Here is a 15,609-nt window from a genome sequence, read left to right as displayed (position 1 = left end):
TTTGCCCTCCTTATGTATAATTATAATATGGGCCTCCATCATAGTAGGTGTAACGGTGCCTTATTACTGGAAGAAGTTACATTCAGACACTAATCTTGGTATAAGTTCCAACCAGAAGTGCTTAAAGGACGCGTTTATCAGGCCATCAGATCCTAGGGGTTTATTGGGAAATAAGTCACTGATGTCTTTCAAGATCTTCTCTGAGGTTAATAATTCTTCCGCAGCAAGTCTATTTGTACTTGCCAGCCTTGGCGTCTCTGCTGAGCCGATGACATTGTGTATGCTATTTATGCTTACAGGGTCTGCCGAGTATAATGCTGTACAAAAACCACCCCCTTTTGTACCGCTTTTGGCCGCCATAAGTGTGGCAAGGTATGCTTAGAAGTGAGTCCCTTGCTCACTTTGCCACTGGATTCAAGCAAGCCGGGCTGAAGACGGCTGGAATGCCAGAAACCGGTCCTCGGAAGCTTGTTTCCGGTCCAGGGAAGACATGGCTTGGCAGTTCGGGCTGGACTGTTCCATGAGGCCCAGGGTCAGACTGATTTGCATACAGCCATGTCTGAACTGGGGTGGCAGAGTGGGCTAAAGAACAGTGATGGATTAAACCCAGATCTTTTGACTGGGTGTGAGTGTTTGATTGATTCAGATGCTCCATCTATCACCACCCCCTTTTGTACCGAGTATAATGCTGAGCAGTACTGTGTGAAGACCTGTGTTTTCCCTTTCCCCAGTAATAGGTTCACCCCCATTTCTTTTCATAGCGAGAATTCTCCCGATTTTCTTTCACAGCCAAGTCTTTGTGCTTGAAGAGAATCTGACCTGTTGGCTTTTACGTCAAATGTTTGAGGTAGACACAGTAAAGTTATTTCCGCGCTCTCTGTGACCAACAGGCCCAGGCTCCCTCTTGCTTTAGTTACGGTATGCAAGGATGTAATTGTCCCTGTCATTTTAGGCGCTTTTTGCCACCTTAAGCTCTTTGTTAGTGTGCCAGGGAGTAGTTTATACCCCTGTCACTGTATAGCTCTTTCAGAAATACACTGGCCCCTAACATAAGTTTTAAAGGCATACCATGGAATACTTGTAGAAACGCCCCTAATATAATTTTCTTGAACGTAATTTCAAATTGATTCTATGAGAGATTGGAGAGCCACCCTATCCCAGAGGAGGGATTTGTCGAATCTCCAGTACCCCCTTGTGTTTCTGCCGTCAGGACAATCACCCTTCTAAAATAACACTGAGTGATCTGATATTGCCATCAACCATGCAAAATGCTACATGTCCTTTCCGCCCATTTATGTGTCCCCTACACTAGTAATTTGTGCATGTGAGAATCGTAGGTATACTTTTGTGTTGTGGGATTCCTGTCTGTCCAAATATTTACTAACCTAAGTTATCTGAATCCCTCTAATAATGGCTGTATCATTGCGTCTTGGAAGTAGTGTTCCTGATGGTATCTGTCAATCTGCGCACATATATTTAAAATCTCTGACCTAAAGCAATTTGTGTGGGCTCCAGTCTCTAATTTTAACCAGTATTTGAGTTAGGAAGGTGTCTTGTGCCGCATTTGGGGGCACATATATTAGGGATACTAAAGCTCCCTTCAGAACGATGTTGGGCCTATTATATAAAGCACCCCCTTTCATGTCCTTCAATACTGTGATCTTATCCAGCGGGAAGTCCTTATGTATACCAATCACATGACACCACCTCTTTTCTTTCTAGTAGCTATGAAAAATGGTATAGGGTCTACATAAGAAGAACGGAGGTATGTCTCTTGCAACATTTAACATTTGGGAAAGTTTCTCTTACCTGCCTCCAAATTTTGTATTGGTTAATTGACAAGTTTTACATTTCAAGACACTAGTCTCATCATTTGTGTGTGCAGGAACTGTCCTGTCTATGCATGATAAGGGGTATGTGGATTCTACTTAGGTAGCCAGAGTCCCTCAAGGAAGCTGAATAAGGTATAATGAATTGTAATGATTTTTATGGAGCAATTGCTTTTTAACGGTTGTATCTATTATAGTATATGTTTTTATTAGAAATATTGTAAGATTTTAAATAATCAAACAATAAAGAATTAGTTTACTTACTTAATTTGAATCTACTTGTGTTTGCACTTATTGGTTCCAGTCAACTCCCTAACTTTGGATCTGTCCCCACCTCCCTCTCCACACGGCCATCCAGCCCCCCTACCCACCATCCTCCACAAAAAACTTTGGGAAGTTATAATGGGTAATAGATACAAACCAATCCAAATCCAGGTATATCGAGATGACACTTCTTCTCTTGATGTTTCTTTCAGTGTAATTTCTGTGTTGATTTTCTTGGGGTGTCAATTTTTTCTATTTGTCTTTAGACCTTACTTGTTGATTTTCCTCCTCTGCCTGCGTTGATGGGGCCTCTTTCGCCGGTCTCAAAACTTCCTGCGCCTCTTCCACTGTGCGGTTTGCATAGAATCTAGAGTCAAACTGAAATCACAAAGTAATGGAAAAGTCCATCGGTAGCAAATTTGCGTTTTTGATAGTTCCACTGTTATCAGCGCCAGTTGGTGGCATTTAAAGTATCCTGGTCAGATGTACTGATAGAGATCTATAATCTGGTTTTAAAAAGTAATTGTCTTCGTCTTTCTTGCCTCTTGATGAAGGAGGATGCCAGATTTGCAAAAATGTCTTTGAGATGAACTCTCGGTGAGAGTCTTGAAGCTCCTATTCGATGCCCTAAAAATTAGACTATCAGTAGCCTTCTTTTAGGCAGAAGCAAAATAATTGTGGGCAATAGCATTCAACCTCACTTTCCGAAACCTAATGTCACATCATGAGCGATCTTCAAGATCTGTCCAATAGGGCCTGTCCAAATATGGTCTTCTATCTTAGCCTGTATGTCTTGATGTTTTGCAGATTCTGGGTCACACCCACTACGTCATCCTCATTGGCTGACACTCGCTATCCTAACATTTGAAGATTCTTTGTTATATCTGAGAGGGCCACTGCATTTGTATGGTGGCCATATTTGAACTTGTATTGTAGACGCCACTTAGGCAGCTCTGTAGATCTTCTTTGGTTAATGGGGGGTGAATTCCCCTTTTTTGCCACCATGTTTGCTAATATCCGGCTTCGTTCCACTTCTCCCAGTATCGGCTCAACTAGGTCTTCAGTAAAGCGCCATTAGGCCGCTATTTCTCCCTGCAGCCCAAGTTTTTAGGTGGCATTATTGTCCGCCTAATCACTCTAATCCCATCCGGAAAAGGTTTATTAACTACAAAAACACTTCCTGATCATTATGAAGCTTTTCCCCTAGTTACATACACTTTCCACTCCTTTTATGTCAGTAAGAAATTGAGTCACCCAGATGTACCAGAATTACAATATTAAGTAAGCTATTTCTAATGTTGGAGAAAACCTGCTGAAGATGATTTATTATAATAAATTGACTATGTAACTAACCCTCTGAGTTAAAAAATAAAGCAGATTAATTCTAATAGCACACCTATTCCACTGATAGTGATTCACCTTAAATAATGTTTTCTTTATATAGTCATTTTAAGGATTACATGCTGAAAATGTCACAATAAACACAGAACACTGTTTAAGCTACTAAAAACCTCAGATCTATCAGAGGCATACGAGCATAGGCAAAGCAAGTAATGCCATATTTCAGATTTTCCAAGATCAACCACTGGGAAATACTTCCAAGGGTGCAACACACTGTGCAGGAAAGGAAAAGAGTCTACATTGACTGCTGCAGGTATTTTACAGGTTTTTCATGGTGCACACCATTGATACACCTGTCACCAAAACCTGCTGAATGCTTTCTATGGAAACAAACTTTGTATTTCACCCTTGCATTTCACGAGTCTTAGTAAACTGCATTTCCTGGTTAGAGTATAGTTACAGCTGTAGCTGCACCCTTCATTACAAATATTGCCTGAAGCATTTTAGCATGTCGAATCTCTCTGAAGCTAGACAATTTCAAGAAGATTTGCACATTTGGCCTGCATTCTGGATGACAATGGAAGGGTTTTGTAATGAAATTGACCTTTAAAATTAGTTATGTGTGTATGTTAAGGTGTCTCAATGACGAAGGTAGTCAATCACATATTTACCAATCCCCCCACTGTCCTCTGCCCCAAATGTGGCACACTCCTTTAGTGTGAGTGAAAGGATTTTTGTTACCTTGATGAAGAAGCCTTGTGCGATTCCCCCTTAATGCTAGCACATCATTATCATATCAAATTTGCCTTTTTGATTTGTCAGCCGCCTTTGATACCATTCATTACTTCTCCAACGGCTGTCAGAGCTGGGCATTTGCAGCCTGGTACTGAGATGGCTGCAGTCTTTTTTCTTGGACCAACATCAAGCAGTCACTCTGGATTTCTTCGGGAAACTCAAAATGCTTAAATATGGCATTGCCTAGGGGTCGAATCACTGACAAAATATCGAAGGTCACAATATCGACCTACAAAAATATTGGCAACAAAAATATCGAAGACAAGAATATCGACATCCTATTAACATTATGGTAAGTACAAAAATATAGAGAAAAAAATATCGATGTAAAAAATATCGTTGTTAAAAATATTGTTTTTTATTTAAGTTAAAAAAAGAATGTAAAATAATACATATAATAAAAAAAACATAGTTAAGAATATTTTTAAATGCTTAAAAATTATAAGTAATATATATAAATAAAAAAGACATTAAACATATACATATAATATATAATATATACTTAGGGGCCCATTAGGATGTCTGGTGGATCGCCACCGCCATGCGGGAGGTGGCGATCCGCCAGACATCCTTGCCCACCCGCCACCCATTTCCCCCCTGCCATATTACTATGGCGGGGGGACTGCGGCAGACGGAAACACCGTCCGCCGCTTTTCCGCCCCGGTCGCCTTGCGACCGCGGCGGAAAAGGTTTAATATGGTGGCGGTGTCTATCAGACACCGCCATCCATATTAGTATGGGCTTTCTGAGATGCCGCCACGGAAAGGCAGGCGGTCTTTACTTTAGGGGCCCCCTGCAGGCCCCCATGGTCAAGGCAAGGTGAGGGTGCACATGGGGGGTACCTGTGGTACCCCCTTGCATTTGCATACACATTGCGGCAGGCACCGCTTTGTGTATGCAAATGCATTACATGCATTTTTTGCATTGTGGCGGATGGTGCTAAGAGCATCGCCAGCCACAATGTTAAAAATGCAGGATGCGCCCGCCACTGTGGCGGGCACATCCTAATACCCCCCGCGGGACCCCCGCCCTTATGGCGGGTGGTCCTGTAATCCGATAGGATGGCGGGCGGTCTAAGTCCGCCCGTCATCCTAATGACCCCCTTAGTATTATGTTTTAATATTTATTTTAAGAACTTATACATTGCTTATTTTTTTTATAAATTATAAATACATCTATACACACAAAACAATAGTACAAATAAAAAAAGATATATATATTTTTAATTATTTATACACTACATTAGCTAAAATAATACAAAAAATATTAGATAGCGGAGAAAATAAAATTACTATTCCAACTCCAGTGACTGCAACAGTAGGGAAAATGCTGGATAGCGTAGTAGTAAAAATTACTATTCCCACTCCGATGAGTGCAACAGTAGGGAACGTGTTGGATAGCGTAGGGGTTCTAATTACTATTACCACTCCAGTGAGTGCAATAGTAGGGAAAGTGTTGAATAGCGGAGGGGTAAAAAGTACTAATCCCACTCCAGTGAGTGCAACAGTAGGGAAAGTGTTGGATAGCGGAGGTGTAAAAATTACTATTCCCACTCCAGTGAGTGCAACAGTAGGGAAAGTGTTGGATAGGGGAGGGGTTAAGATTACTATTCCCACTACAGTGAGTGTAACAGTGTGGAAACTGTAGGATAGCGTAGGGGTTAAATAAACATACTTATCAATTAAATATTTTTTATACAATAACTAACATAATTATTATTTAACACAAAAGTTATTAATAAATACCTATTAAATTAAATTAATATTTACTTAAATAACATTACATTACTTTCCAACATATTCCCCTATAAACACACACCACACTGCACATAATAAATAGCACAATTAATGTAATTATCAATTAATCAATTAATAAACATTAATTACCAAGTAATAATTAACAATAAATTAATTAACAATATTAATAACTAAAAAATAATAATACATTAATTATTAATATAATTTTAAATTAACAAATTAATAAAAATGTATTGCCAAATAATATTCAATGGACAATAAATTAATAATCAATAATAATAGAAAAATGAATTCATTATTTATATTTAAATGACTTCCCACCCTATTCCCCTATAAACCCACAACTCACTGCATATTAAAAATAACATAATTAATTTATAAATTAATAGAAAAATAAATACCAATTAATAATTAATTTACAATAAATTCATTTACATTAAATACAAATTAATATAAATTAGTTATAATTAATCTAATTATAAATTATCCAATTAATTAAAATTAATTACCAATTAATAATTAATTAACAACAAATTAACAATAACCATAAATAAAAACATATTAATTAATTATAATTAAATTACTTCCCACCCTATTCCCCTAAAAACCCACAACCCGCTCTGATAATAAAACACAAAATGTATTTATTAAAAAAAATTGTATTTTCTAAACATTTAATACATATATTAAAAATAATAAAAACATTTAAAAAGTTAAACATACATATAAAATACATACTAAAATACATAAAACAAAAAACAATTTGATAATATTTACAACAATATTTTTGCTAACGATATTATTTATTTCGATATTACTTACTTCGATAATAAAAAAATCGATGTTACTTACCTTGTATTCGATATTCTGGTCAACGATATTCTTGACTTCGATATTCTGTCACTACGATATAAAAAACTCAATATTAATGTAGGTCGATATTAAAAATTCTATATTTTGACTGTTCACCCCAGGGGTCGTCACTGAACCTTAGCTTATTCAATGTATACATGACCCCTTTAGCAACATTAACTGAATAATTTGGATTTAAAGTAGTATCATATGCTGATGATGCACATCGGATTTCCTCGATGAATCGCTCTACCAACACTTCTGTAACCTCTATAACCTCTTTAACTTAGGTCATTGAGTGGATGCACATTACCTTACTTAAATGCAACTCAGACAAGACACAGATCCTTCTCTTTGCTCAAAGAGAAACATCTTTCCTGTTTCTCCTTCAGTGACTGATAGCTAGAAGATCTGACATCCACTCATCCTCCAGAATCTGCAACCAAAAACCTTGGATTTACATCTGACAATGTTCTTTACTTTTCTCCCCAAGTGATTGAGGTAACAAGCACATGTTTTTCTATCTTGAGATACTGAAAACATTTTTGGACCGTCTCCTAGTACAAGACTGTGGTTCATGTTTTATTCATGTTCAGACTTGATTATGACAAAAGCCTGTATTCAGGCCTTCCTAAAGTCTTGCTGAGCCGACTGCAAGTAACACAACAGGCAGTGTTGGCTCAGAGCCTACTATGGCATTGGTCCAAAATAACTTCGAGATAGGTTCCATCCCTACTTTCCAAGGAGACTTCTGAGGTCTAGCAAAGTATTGCTATTTAAAATTCCAACTTTTAAATTCCAAAAGAAGGGTGATAGATTGTTCTTCTTCCTAACAGAAGACGTTTGGAACAAGCACCCTTTTGCCATTCTCTCCACCAACCCGGTGTCTCCTTTACGAAAATTACTGAAAACATGGTTATTTGCTACAATGTAACTTTACTGTGCATTGGACAAATACTCAGGTTAAATGTCTAGCACTGGGACGGCTAGTGGGGCAGATGTTCCTGCTTTAGAAATTAGACCATTCATTCATCATTGAAGATTGAGGAGCCAGTCTGTCTCCTACCTGGTACAGCCCAACATGGACGCCCAGTCATGTTGTGCTTTAGAACCATCACTGTGCCACACTTTCTCATTACTGCTGCATACCTGCTACCAACATTGCATACCTGTTTGGGAGTAAATAAACCAGAGTCCTGCCATCAGAAGAGCACCAATCACAAAGGCTGCAAAGACAATGCTGACAATAGCTTCCAAGCCAAGCCCTTGGTGCATGTTAGCTACAAGGAAAATAGAAGGTAATTATAGAATAAATAAATGAGCGGTTAATGGTAAAACGCATCAGTAGGTAAAGACATGAGAGATTGAATGTAAATATATATTTTAAAGATTATATTATTACAAAATGAATGGTGCAAAGATATTCAAGTTTATGTGGTATAATAAACTGAGATAAAATGGTACAAATATAATAAAAATGTAATGGTATAAAGATATTCTAAACCAAATAGTATAAGAATATTAAAAGATTATGTGAATGATATGTATATACTAAAGATTGCATAGTTTTAAGGCACTTGGGATTTATTTGACTGAATACATTTTTGCTGAATGCCATGAAGACATTAGCAATTGCAAGGTATAAAAGTATTAGGTATTATGTGGTATAGTGAAAGAGATAAAATGGTACAAATACACTGAAGATTAATTTGTATAAGGTATTCAAGACTGAATGGTTTAAAGATGTTAAAATGATGTGGTACACAGATACATTAAATGGTATAAAAATACTAATGATTAAATGGTATAAAGACAGAGATATTAAGGAGTAAAATGATGTACAGACATGATATGAAATGAAGCGGTATAACAGCATTAGAGGTTTGATGGTATTGATATATTATAGCAATGATGGCATAAAGGCATTAGCGATCCAATTATATTAGTCTATTATGATTTAAATTAGAGATAGAATGGTATTACTACATTACCGATTCAATGTATATCAGACATCGAATAATATTAATGCAGTAGTATAAAGGCATAGAGCTTATATGATTATAAGAAATTATGGTACAAAGGTTTAATGGCAGCACATCAATAGAAGAAAAATAGTATAAATGCCTATCACTCTGCAGCATTTGCACATATTTTATATTCGAATACTGACTTCGTTAAAGGAAAATACTTATTTTCAATACATCACACTTTCACAATTGTCTCTTAAATAGCATAAACAGCAATAATACCTACTAATCTCTAGAAAGACAAAACGTTCAATATAGAGAACTGATGATCATACTACCGTAGAAAACTCTACACGTTCTTGAATTTTCCTTTTTATACAGATTTTGAGACATATGACATTGTTACCTGATGCTCCCTTTCCATTATTATTATTAAATCAGCAGGGGTTACTACTGATAATTTCCATATATCTGATATATAATCCTTATTCCAACATGTCTGTCACCTACCGGTCCCTTGTAGGGTGCAAAAGATTGTTATGATGTCTCCCAAGCGATGGATCTCAACTATGCCAATCTTCACTTTGCTTCACTTTTACCAAATTCTTTGGTTGCCTTAGAGCTGCTCGACCACTGGGCTATTCTCTGGTTGACATTCCAGAACATAGCCATATTTAAAATGGGTTTATTCTGATACATCAAGTGACCAAAAAACATCAAACCAGAGTGATATCTGCTGCTCTTTAGCACTTTGAGCTTGTTGCTAGTACACAGGCAAATGGCAAGGGGGAGTCTCTTGGCTTTTTTACAAGTTATTGTAGGACATGAGTTATCGTTACTATAGATAACTATAACTGGTAAATTTAAACCACCCTCCACACACGGCCTTTGGCCGTGCTTGGTCCTGAGATGCATCTTGATGAAGTAGCCCATTTGATGAAGTAAACCTTTTAGGTTTAAAGTATTTTATTCAACATAACACATTGGGACAAGACAAATCCTCAAAGAGCAATACGACCGGGTGGAAAGAACCCACAAAGTGCAAATGCATCTTCAGCCAAGATCAACCTAACGGGTCATGCCCCCATTGAATTATACATCATGTTTCGCCACAATATGAAATGACTTTCCCCACACAACCCCACCCCGAACCCCAACTACCCAAATCCCTTCCCCCAACTCCCTTCCCCCCTCCCCACACACCCCTCGTCCAGTGCATTGTCCCAAAGCAAAAGGAGGATACAGCAAGCTATGCCTCACGTGGAGAAAAAAGGATCAATAGCAAAGCATTAGGCAGGCTCCATTGGGCCCGGAAGCCGCAGAAGACGGAGGTACCTAGGGCAGGTGAGTTCTCTAAATTCCGTGAGCAATAGGGAATGAAATGGCTGCCAAAGCTCTCTGAATTGGTTCACATCCCCCGCTACCGTGAGTGACATCCTCTCCATCCCCAACACATGCCACAGCCTATGGAGCCAACCTGTGGTGGACGGAATTGTAGCTGTGTGCCAGTGTATTAAAATGTTCTGGACTGCAGAGCCTAGGGCTATCGCAATCTGTCTGCCCTTACTGGATCTGAGGGGGTACATCAAGCCGTTCGGAAGCCCCAACAAGGTGTAAGTAGGTAAGCGTGGTAATTCGATGTCGAAGTGTGTGTCAATATTATCCAGCACTTCTTTCCAGTAAGGCTCCAGCAGCGGGCATTCCCATAAAATGTGCGTGAGTGTCCCCCGGTGCCCGCACCCCCTCCAACATGTGTCTTCCTTGTTATGATCAAATTCGTGGACTCGTTCAGGTGTGTAATACCAGTAGGTGGAGACCTTGGTCAGAGTATCAGTGAGCCCCATGTGGTATGCCGAGTGCCGTGCCCTGTAAGATATGTGTTCCCATTCCTTAGGGCTTAGGGTCCTCCCCAATTCCCTCTCCCAGCGCTCCCTCCCGGGGTGATAACTGTGTGTTGCAGGTGGTTGCAGAAGCTTGTAGAGATCTGTGATCAATTTGGCATCCGATGTGCGGGATAACAGCCATTTTTCGTAGGGAAGGAAAAGCCTATCAGCCGACTCTCTTACTTGCGGCTGGAGGGCCCAGTGGCGGGCCTGCATATAGTGGTATCTGTCGCTTTCCGGTAATGAAAACTCCTGACGAAATTGGGAGAAGGGGACCACCCCCTCCATGCCGTACAAATGACATAGGGCTCGACACCCCACCTGTCTCCAATGTGTGAACGCCTCTCTTTCTAGCCCTGGCGTGAAATCTGGGTTGTCTACTAGCGGCGTGAGCTGGGACGGGAACGTGGTGAGACCGTATAGGAGGTCAGTAGCGTCCCATACCCGTAGGGGAACTCTCGTAATAAAAGAAGCGTAGAGATTTTTAGGCCTATGGGGACGGCGCAAGAAAGGAATCTCTTGTAGGGGTCTCCCCGCCACCGCCTGGTCCTGGAAGAGCCAATGTTTATCGGACTCCCACCTACTCCATTCCACTAGATAACGGAGTTGCGCAGCCTGAAAATATTTGCGGAAATCCGGTATCCCCAAACCGCCTGCCTCAGGAACCAGCAGCGAGAGGGCTCTGCGCATTCTGGGCTTCTTGCCTTGCCAAACAAAGCGTGAGACATCCGCCTGTAGTTGCGGTATCCACCCAACCGGCGGTTGGAGCGGCAGGGCCCTGAAAAGATAAAGTACTTGTGGCAGAATCGTCATTTTAACAGCAGCTATCCTGCCAAGCCAGGAGAGCGTCCCACGATTCCACCGCCCTAATTCTTCCCTAATTTTTGTTCCTAGTGCTTGGTAGTTGGCTGAAACCATGGCCGGCAGAGTGGGCGCAATCTGAATCCCCAGATAAGGTACCGCACCCGAGGAACAAAGCATAGGAAACCTATGTTGTAAGTAGGCTCTGGTAGCCGGCCTGAGGGAGACATCTAAGGCCACCGACTTGCCCATATTCATTTTGAACCCTGCTACCGCGCCGAAGGAGTCCAGTTCCGCAATACATGCGGGTAGAGCCGTCCGGGGTTCATCAATGGACAGGATGACATCATCCGCGTAGAGGCTAATAGCGTGTGTGAAGCCCCCCATGTAGGGATACCGGCCACCGCAGGATTATCACGCAACCGTTGAGCGAATGGCTCTATATACAGAGCAAAGAGTAAAGGCGAGAGCGGGCAGCCCTGCCGGGTACCGCGTTCGATGTCAAAGGTCGCAGACGTAAACCCGTTAACCCAAACTACCGCTGAAGGTTGCCTGTAACAGTTAAGAATCATGGATCTGAACCTGTCCCCTATCCCGGCTTTCATTAAAACTTGCTCCAGGAAGGGCCAGTGGACTCGATCAAAAGCCTTCTCGGCGTCCACCGCCAGCATCATTCGTTCTCCCGGGATCCGGGAAGCTTGCTCTAAAAGGTGGACAATCCGTTTCGTATTGTCCACTGTCTGTCTCCCAGGGACAAACCCTGCCTGGTCGGGGTCGATGAGACCGGGCAAGTGAAGAGCAAGGCGTGCGGCCAAAATCCCTGTGTATAGCTTCAACATGATGTTCAAAAGAGAAATCGGTCGGTAGGACCCACAGAATTTCGGATCTTTCCCGGGCTTAGGGATAACTGTGACTGAGGCCCGGAGTAAATCAGGTGGAATAGCTCCGGGGTCAGCAAAGGAGTTGAAGAGATGTGTGAGTACCGGGGCCAGAGATGTGCAGAAGGTTTTATAATAAAGGGCCGTGAAGCCATCTGGGCCAGGCACTTTGCCATGTTTAAGTCTGGCAATAGCAGATATCACCTCCTCTATCCGGATGTCCCTATCCAAATACCCCACCTGCGAAGAATCCAGGGATGGCAGCGTAACCGAATCCAGATAAGCAGTCGTAGCTGCCTCATCCGGGGGGTCTCCAGTGTAAAGATCCCTATAAAACTCGCGGAAGACGGCTGCGATCCGAGCGTCCTCCGTCCCCACGTTCCCTGCTGGATCAGAGATTTCCTTGACTAGTTGATTCTGGCGTGTCACCCGAAGCTTGTGGGCCAGCAATTTGGAACAGCGGTCCCCTCCAGTATAGAAAGTGTGACGCAACCGGAGTGCCGCATACTCCGCCCGATCAAGATCCAAGGCCGCCAAAAGCTTCCTCGCTTCCTTAAGCTGCCTCCAAATCCGGGGAGCCCCAGTCCTAGGATGTATCTGTTCCAATTCTCTAACCCGACCTGTAAGTTCATCCCTCTTGGCCTGCCGTTCTTTGTTATCAGCCGCGGAGATTGCCAAGAATTCCCCTCGAATCACCGCCTTCAGTGCCGCCCATTGCATGGCCCGGCTAGTGTCGGTGTTGTCATTATGGGACTGATATTCTCGGATCGCCTCCTCAACACGGGCCACCACCTCCTTCCTGTGTAACAGCGTGTCACGTAGACACCACGTTCTGGGCCGAGAAGCAGCTGGCGGCAAACGCAGCGTAGCCTCAACTGGGGCGTGGTCCGAGAGGGAGATCACACCTATCTCTGACCCCGACGTTAGCGCCTGTACTGGGGAGGTGACCAAAAGATGGTCCAGCCTCGCGTACGTCTTGTGCGCATGGGAATAGTATAAGTAGTCCCTACTCGTAGGGTGCATGTGTCGCCACAAATCCAGGAGGTCGACCTCCTCCAGCTGGGCCTTACGGTCCGCAGAGAGTTCCCCTACCTGCGGGGAGCGTTGTGCTGATCTATCTAATGCAGAGTTAAAGACCATGTTAAAATCACCGCCTAGTATAATGTAGCGGTCTTGGGAGGAAGTGGTGTCCTCGATCGCGGTCTGCAAAAAGCGGTCCTGCCTTTCATTAGGGCTATATAGGGATCCAATCGTAAACAGGAGGCTCCCTATCCTGAACCCTTATGCAAGGAGCCTGCCTTTTTGTTCAGTAAACTTGTGGAGGACCTCTCCCCGAAAGTGTCTGGCCACTAGTATCGCCACCCCTGCTGTTTTAGTGGTACAAGAGGAGAAAAACTGTGAAGGGAACTTATGAGAACGGTGTCTGTGCGTGTCTTGCGAGAGGAGGTGCGTCTCATTCAGAGTCACTACTTTGCACGTGTCAGGAGGCATGTAAAGGGGAATAGTAAGGAGCAGTGGGGCCCCACAGTACCAGGACAGCTGGGGCACAAGCGCCTTCGTGTGAAAAGGGTGACATAATAGGGAACAGAGCAATATCACGTGTGGTGCAGAAATGACCGAGCAAAACCAGAGGCCCAGCCAATGTCCGGATAGCCATAGACAACAACAAGCACTGAATAACCCACCCCTCCCCTTCCCTCTCTTCAGCAATGCAATCAGAAAGTCAAAACTGTAAGCGAGCCATGCAAATCTGAGCAAACCAAGAAGCATATACATTATCGGAATGACTAGGAACCCCATTGTGCACTGGACGACCCCCCCCACTCCCGCCAACACCCGGATCCCTCCCCCTTGCCCATCCCCCCCCATCCCAATCCCCCCAAGAACTGTTCCCCCCCTCCCTCTCCCAAACAGACCCCAGTTCCCACCCGCAACTGGAACTGTCCCAACAACCCCAACTCCACTCCCGGAATTCCCCAACACCCCACCAGAAACCAGTGTCCAAGTCCGGTCCATGACGGACAGGCCTATGGAAAGTCAAAAAAGTGGACGTCCAGCCACTACGCACTCCCCTATCCCCCCGCACCCCCAAACCTGCATTACTGACACAGCGATGTCAATCTCCCCCCGGAGTTTATTCAGGCAGTCAACGCAACTTCAGTTGGCGCAGCGTCAGTAACTGTGGCTCGTGGTGCGTCCTCCAGGTCCGCGGCTGCAGTAGGCGAGCCCGGCTGTGTTGAGGAGGCCGGCGACCGCCGGCCCGGGATAGTCTGCCAGCCATCCCTGGTGATACGGCGCTGGCGAGGAGTGAATGTTCCGTCGTCCGTAGCAGTGATACCCAGTACCCCATATGTATCTTGAAGGGACCGCAGCTGGTGCAGGGTCCCGTTCCACCAAAAGATGAGACGGAAAGGGTGCCCCCAGGAGTACTGAGTGCCATGTTCCCTAAGGAAATCCGTCGCTATTTTAAAGGCCTTGCGTTTTTGCAGGGTGGATGCTGCGAGGTCCTGGTAAAGCGCCACACGATGACCCCTGAAGTCCATAGATGACCGCTTCCATGCTTCACGAAGTATCCTTTCCTTCAAGGGATAGTCCGGCAGGAAGGCCAAGATGTCCGGGGGGGCGCCGAGGCCCTGCGTTGTAGGCCGACTCTATGCGCTCTATCAATACGGATAGGGAAATCCTCCGATTCCCCCAGCACCTCTCTAAATAGGTCCCGCAGGTATGCAGCTACATCCTCCCCTTCTTCACGGAATGGAACACCCTGGACTCGGATGTTGTTCCGCCGGGAGCGGTTTTCAAGGTCCTCGGTATGTGACTGAAGATCAAGATTCTGGTCCCGGAGCCGTATAACCTCCTGCTGCAATTGCGTGATCTCCTCGTCCCTAGCATGGCCAGCGCCTTCCACCGTAGCCACTCTCTCTCCCAGGCCATCTACCTCCCGTCGAATTTCCCGGACCTCACCCGCCACCTCCTGTTTAAGGGTCTGGAAATCGTCCCGCAGGGTGCCAAAAAGGGACTCAAGGAAAGATCTCGTGACTGGGGGCTCCCCTCCACACGCTCCTTGGGAGCCGCCCGGAAGACTTGGAGACGGTTGCCCCCTGTCCTGTCTCGCGGCATTCCGGCCCAACATGTCCGGCAGGGTGCGGTCCCCTTTCTTGGACCCTTTGTTGTTCGCCATCGAGGCTACTGGGGTGTCTTCTGGAATGTTCGGTGCAAGGCCGCCAATCGAGTCACCGGTA

At 43.7% G+C, this 15,609-nt stretch overlaps 1 protein-coding gene across 1 annotated transcript in view; it reads right to left on the bottom strand.

The window, feature by feature from the left end:
* The window catches only part of LOC147748410 (transforming growth factor beta receptor type 3-like), a 78,327-nt gene that overhangs the window by 15,365 nt on the left and 47,353 nt on the right, over positions 1 to 15,609 (bottom strand). Inside the window, exon 9 of the mRNA XM_086936428.1 lies at positions 8,008 to 8,118. Coding sequence (XP_086792554.1) covers positions 8,008 to 8,118 — 111 coding nt within the window. The remainder of the gene's footprint in view (positions 1 to 8,007; positions 8,119 to 15,609) is intronic.

The sequence above is a fragment of the Lissotriton vulgaris genome, chromosome 1_1 (genome assembly GCF_964263255.1).
Source record: "Lissotriton vulgaris chromosome 1_1, aLisVul1.2, whole genome shotgun sequence".
In the NCBI taxonomy this organism is placed as follows: Eukaryota; Metazoa; Chordata; class Amphibia; order Caudata; family Salamandridae; genus Lissotriton; species Lissotriton vulgaris.
Note: the sequence above shows the minus strand (reverse complement) of the source record. Positions and strands in the feature narration are given on the sequence as shown.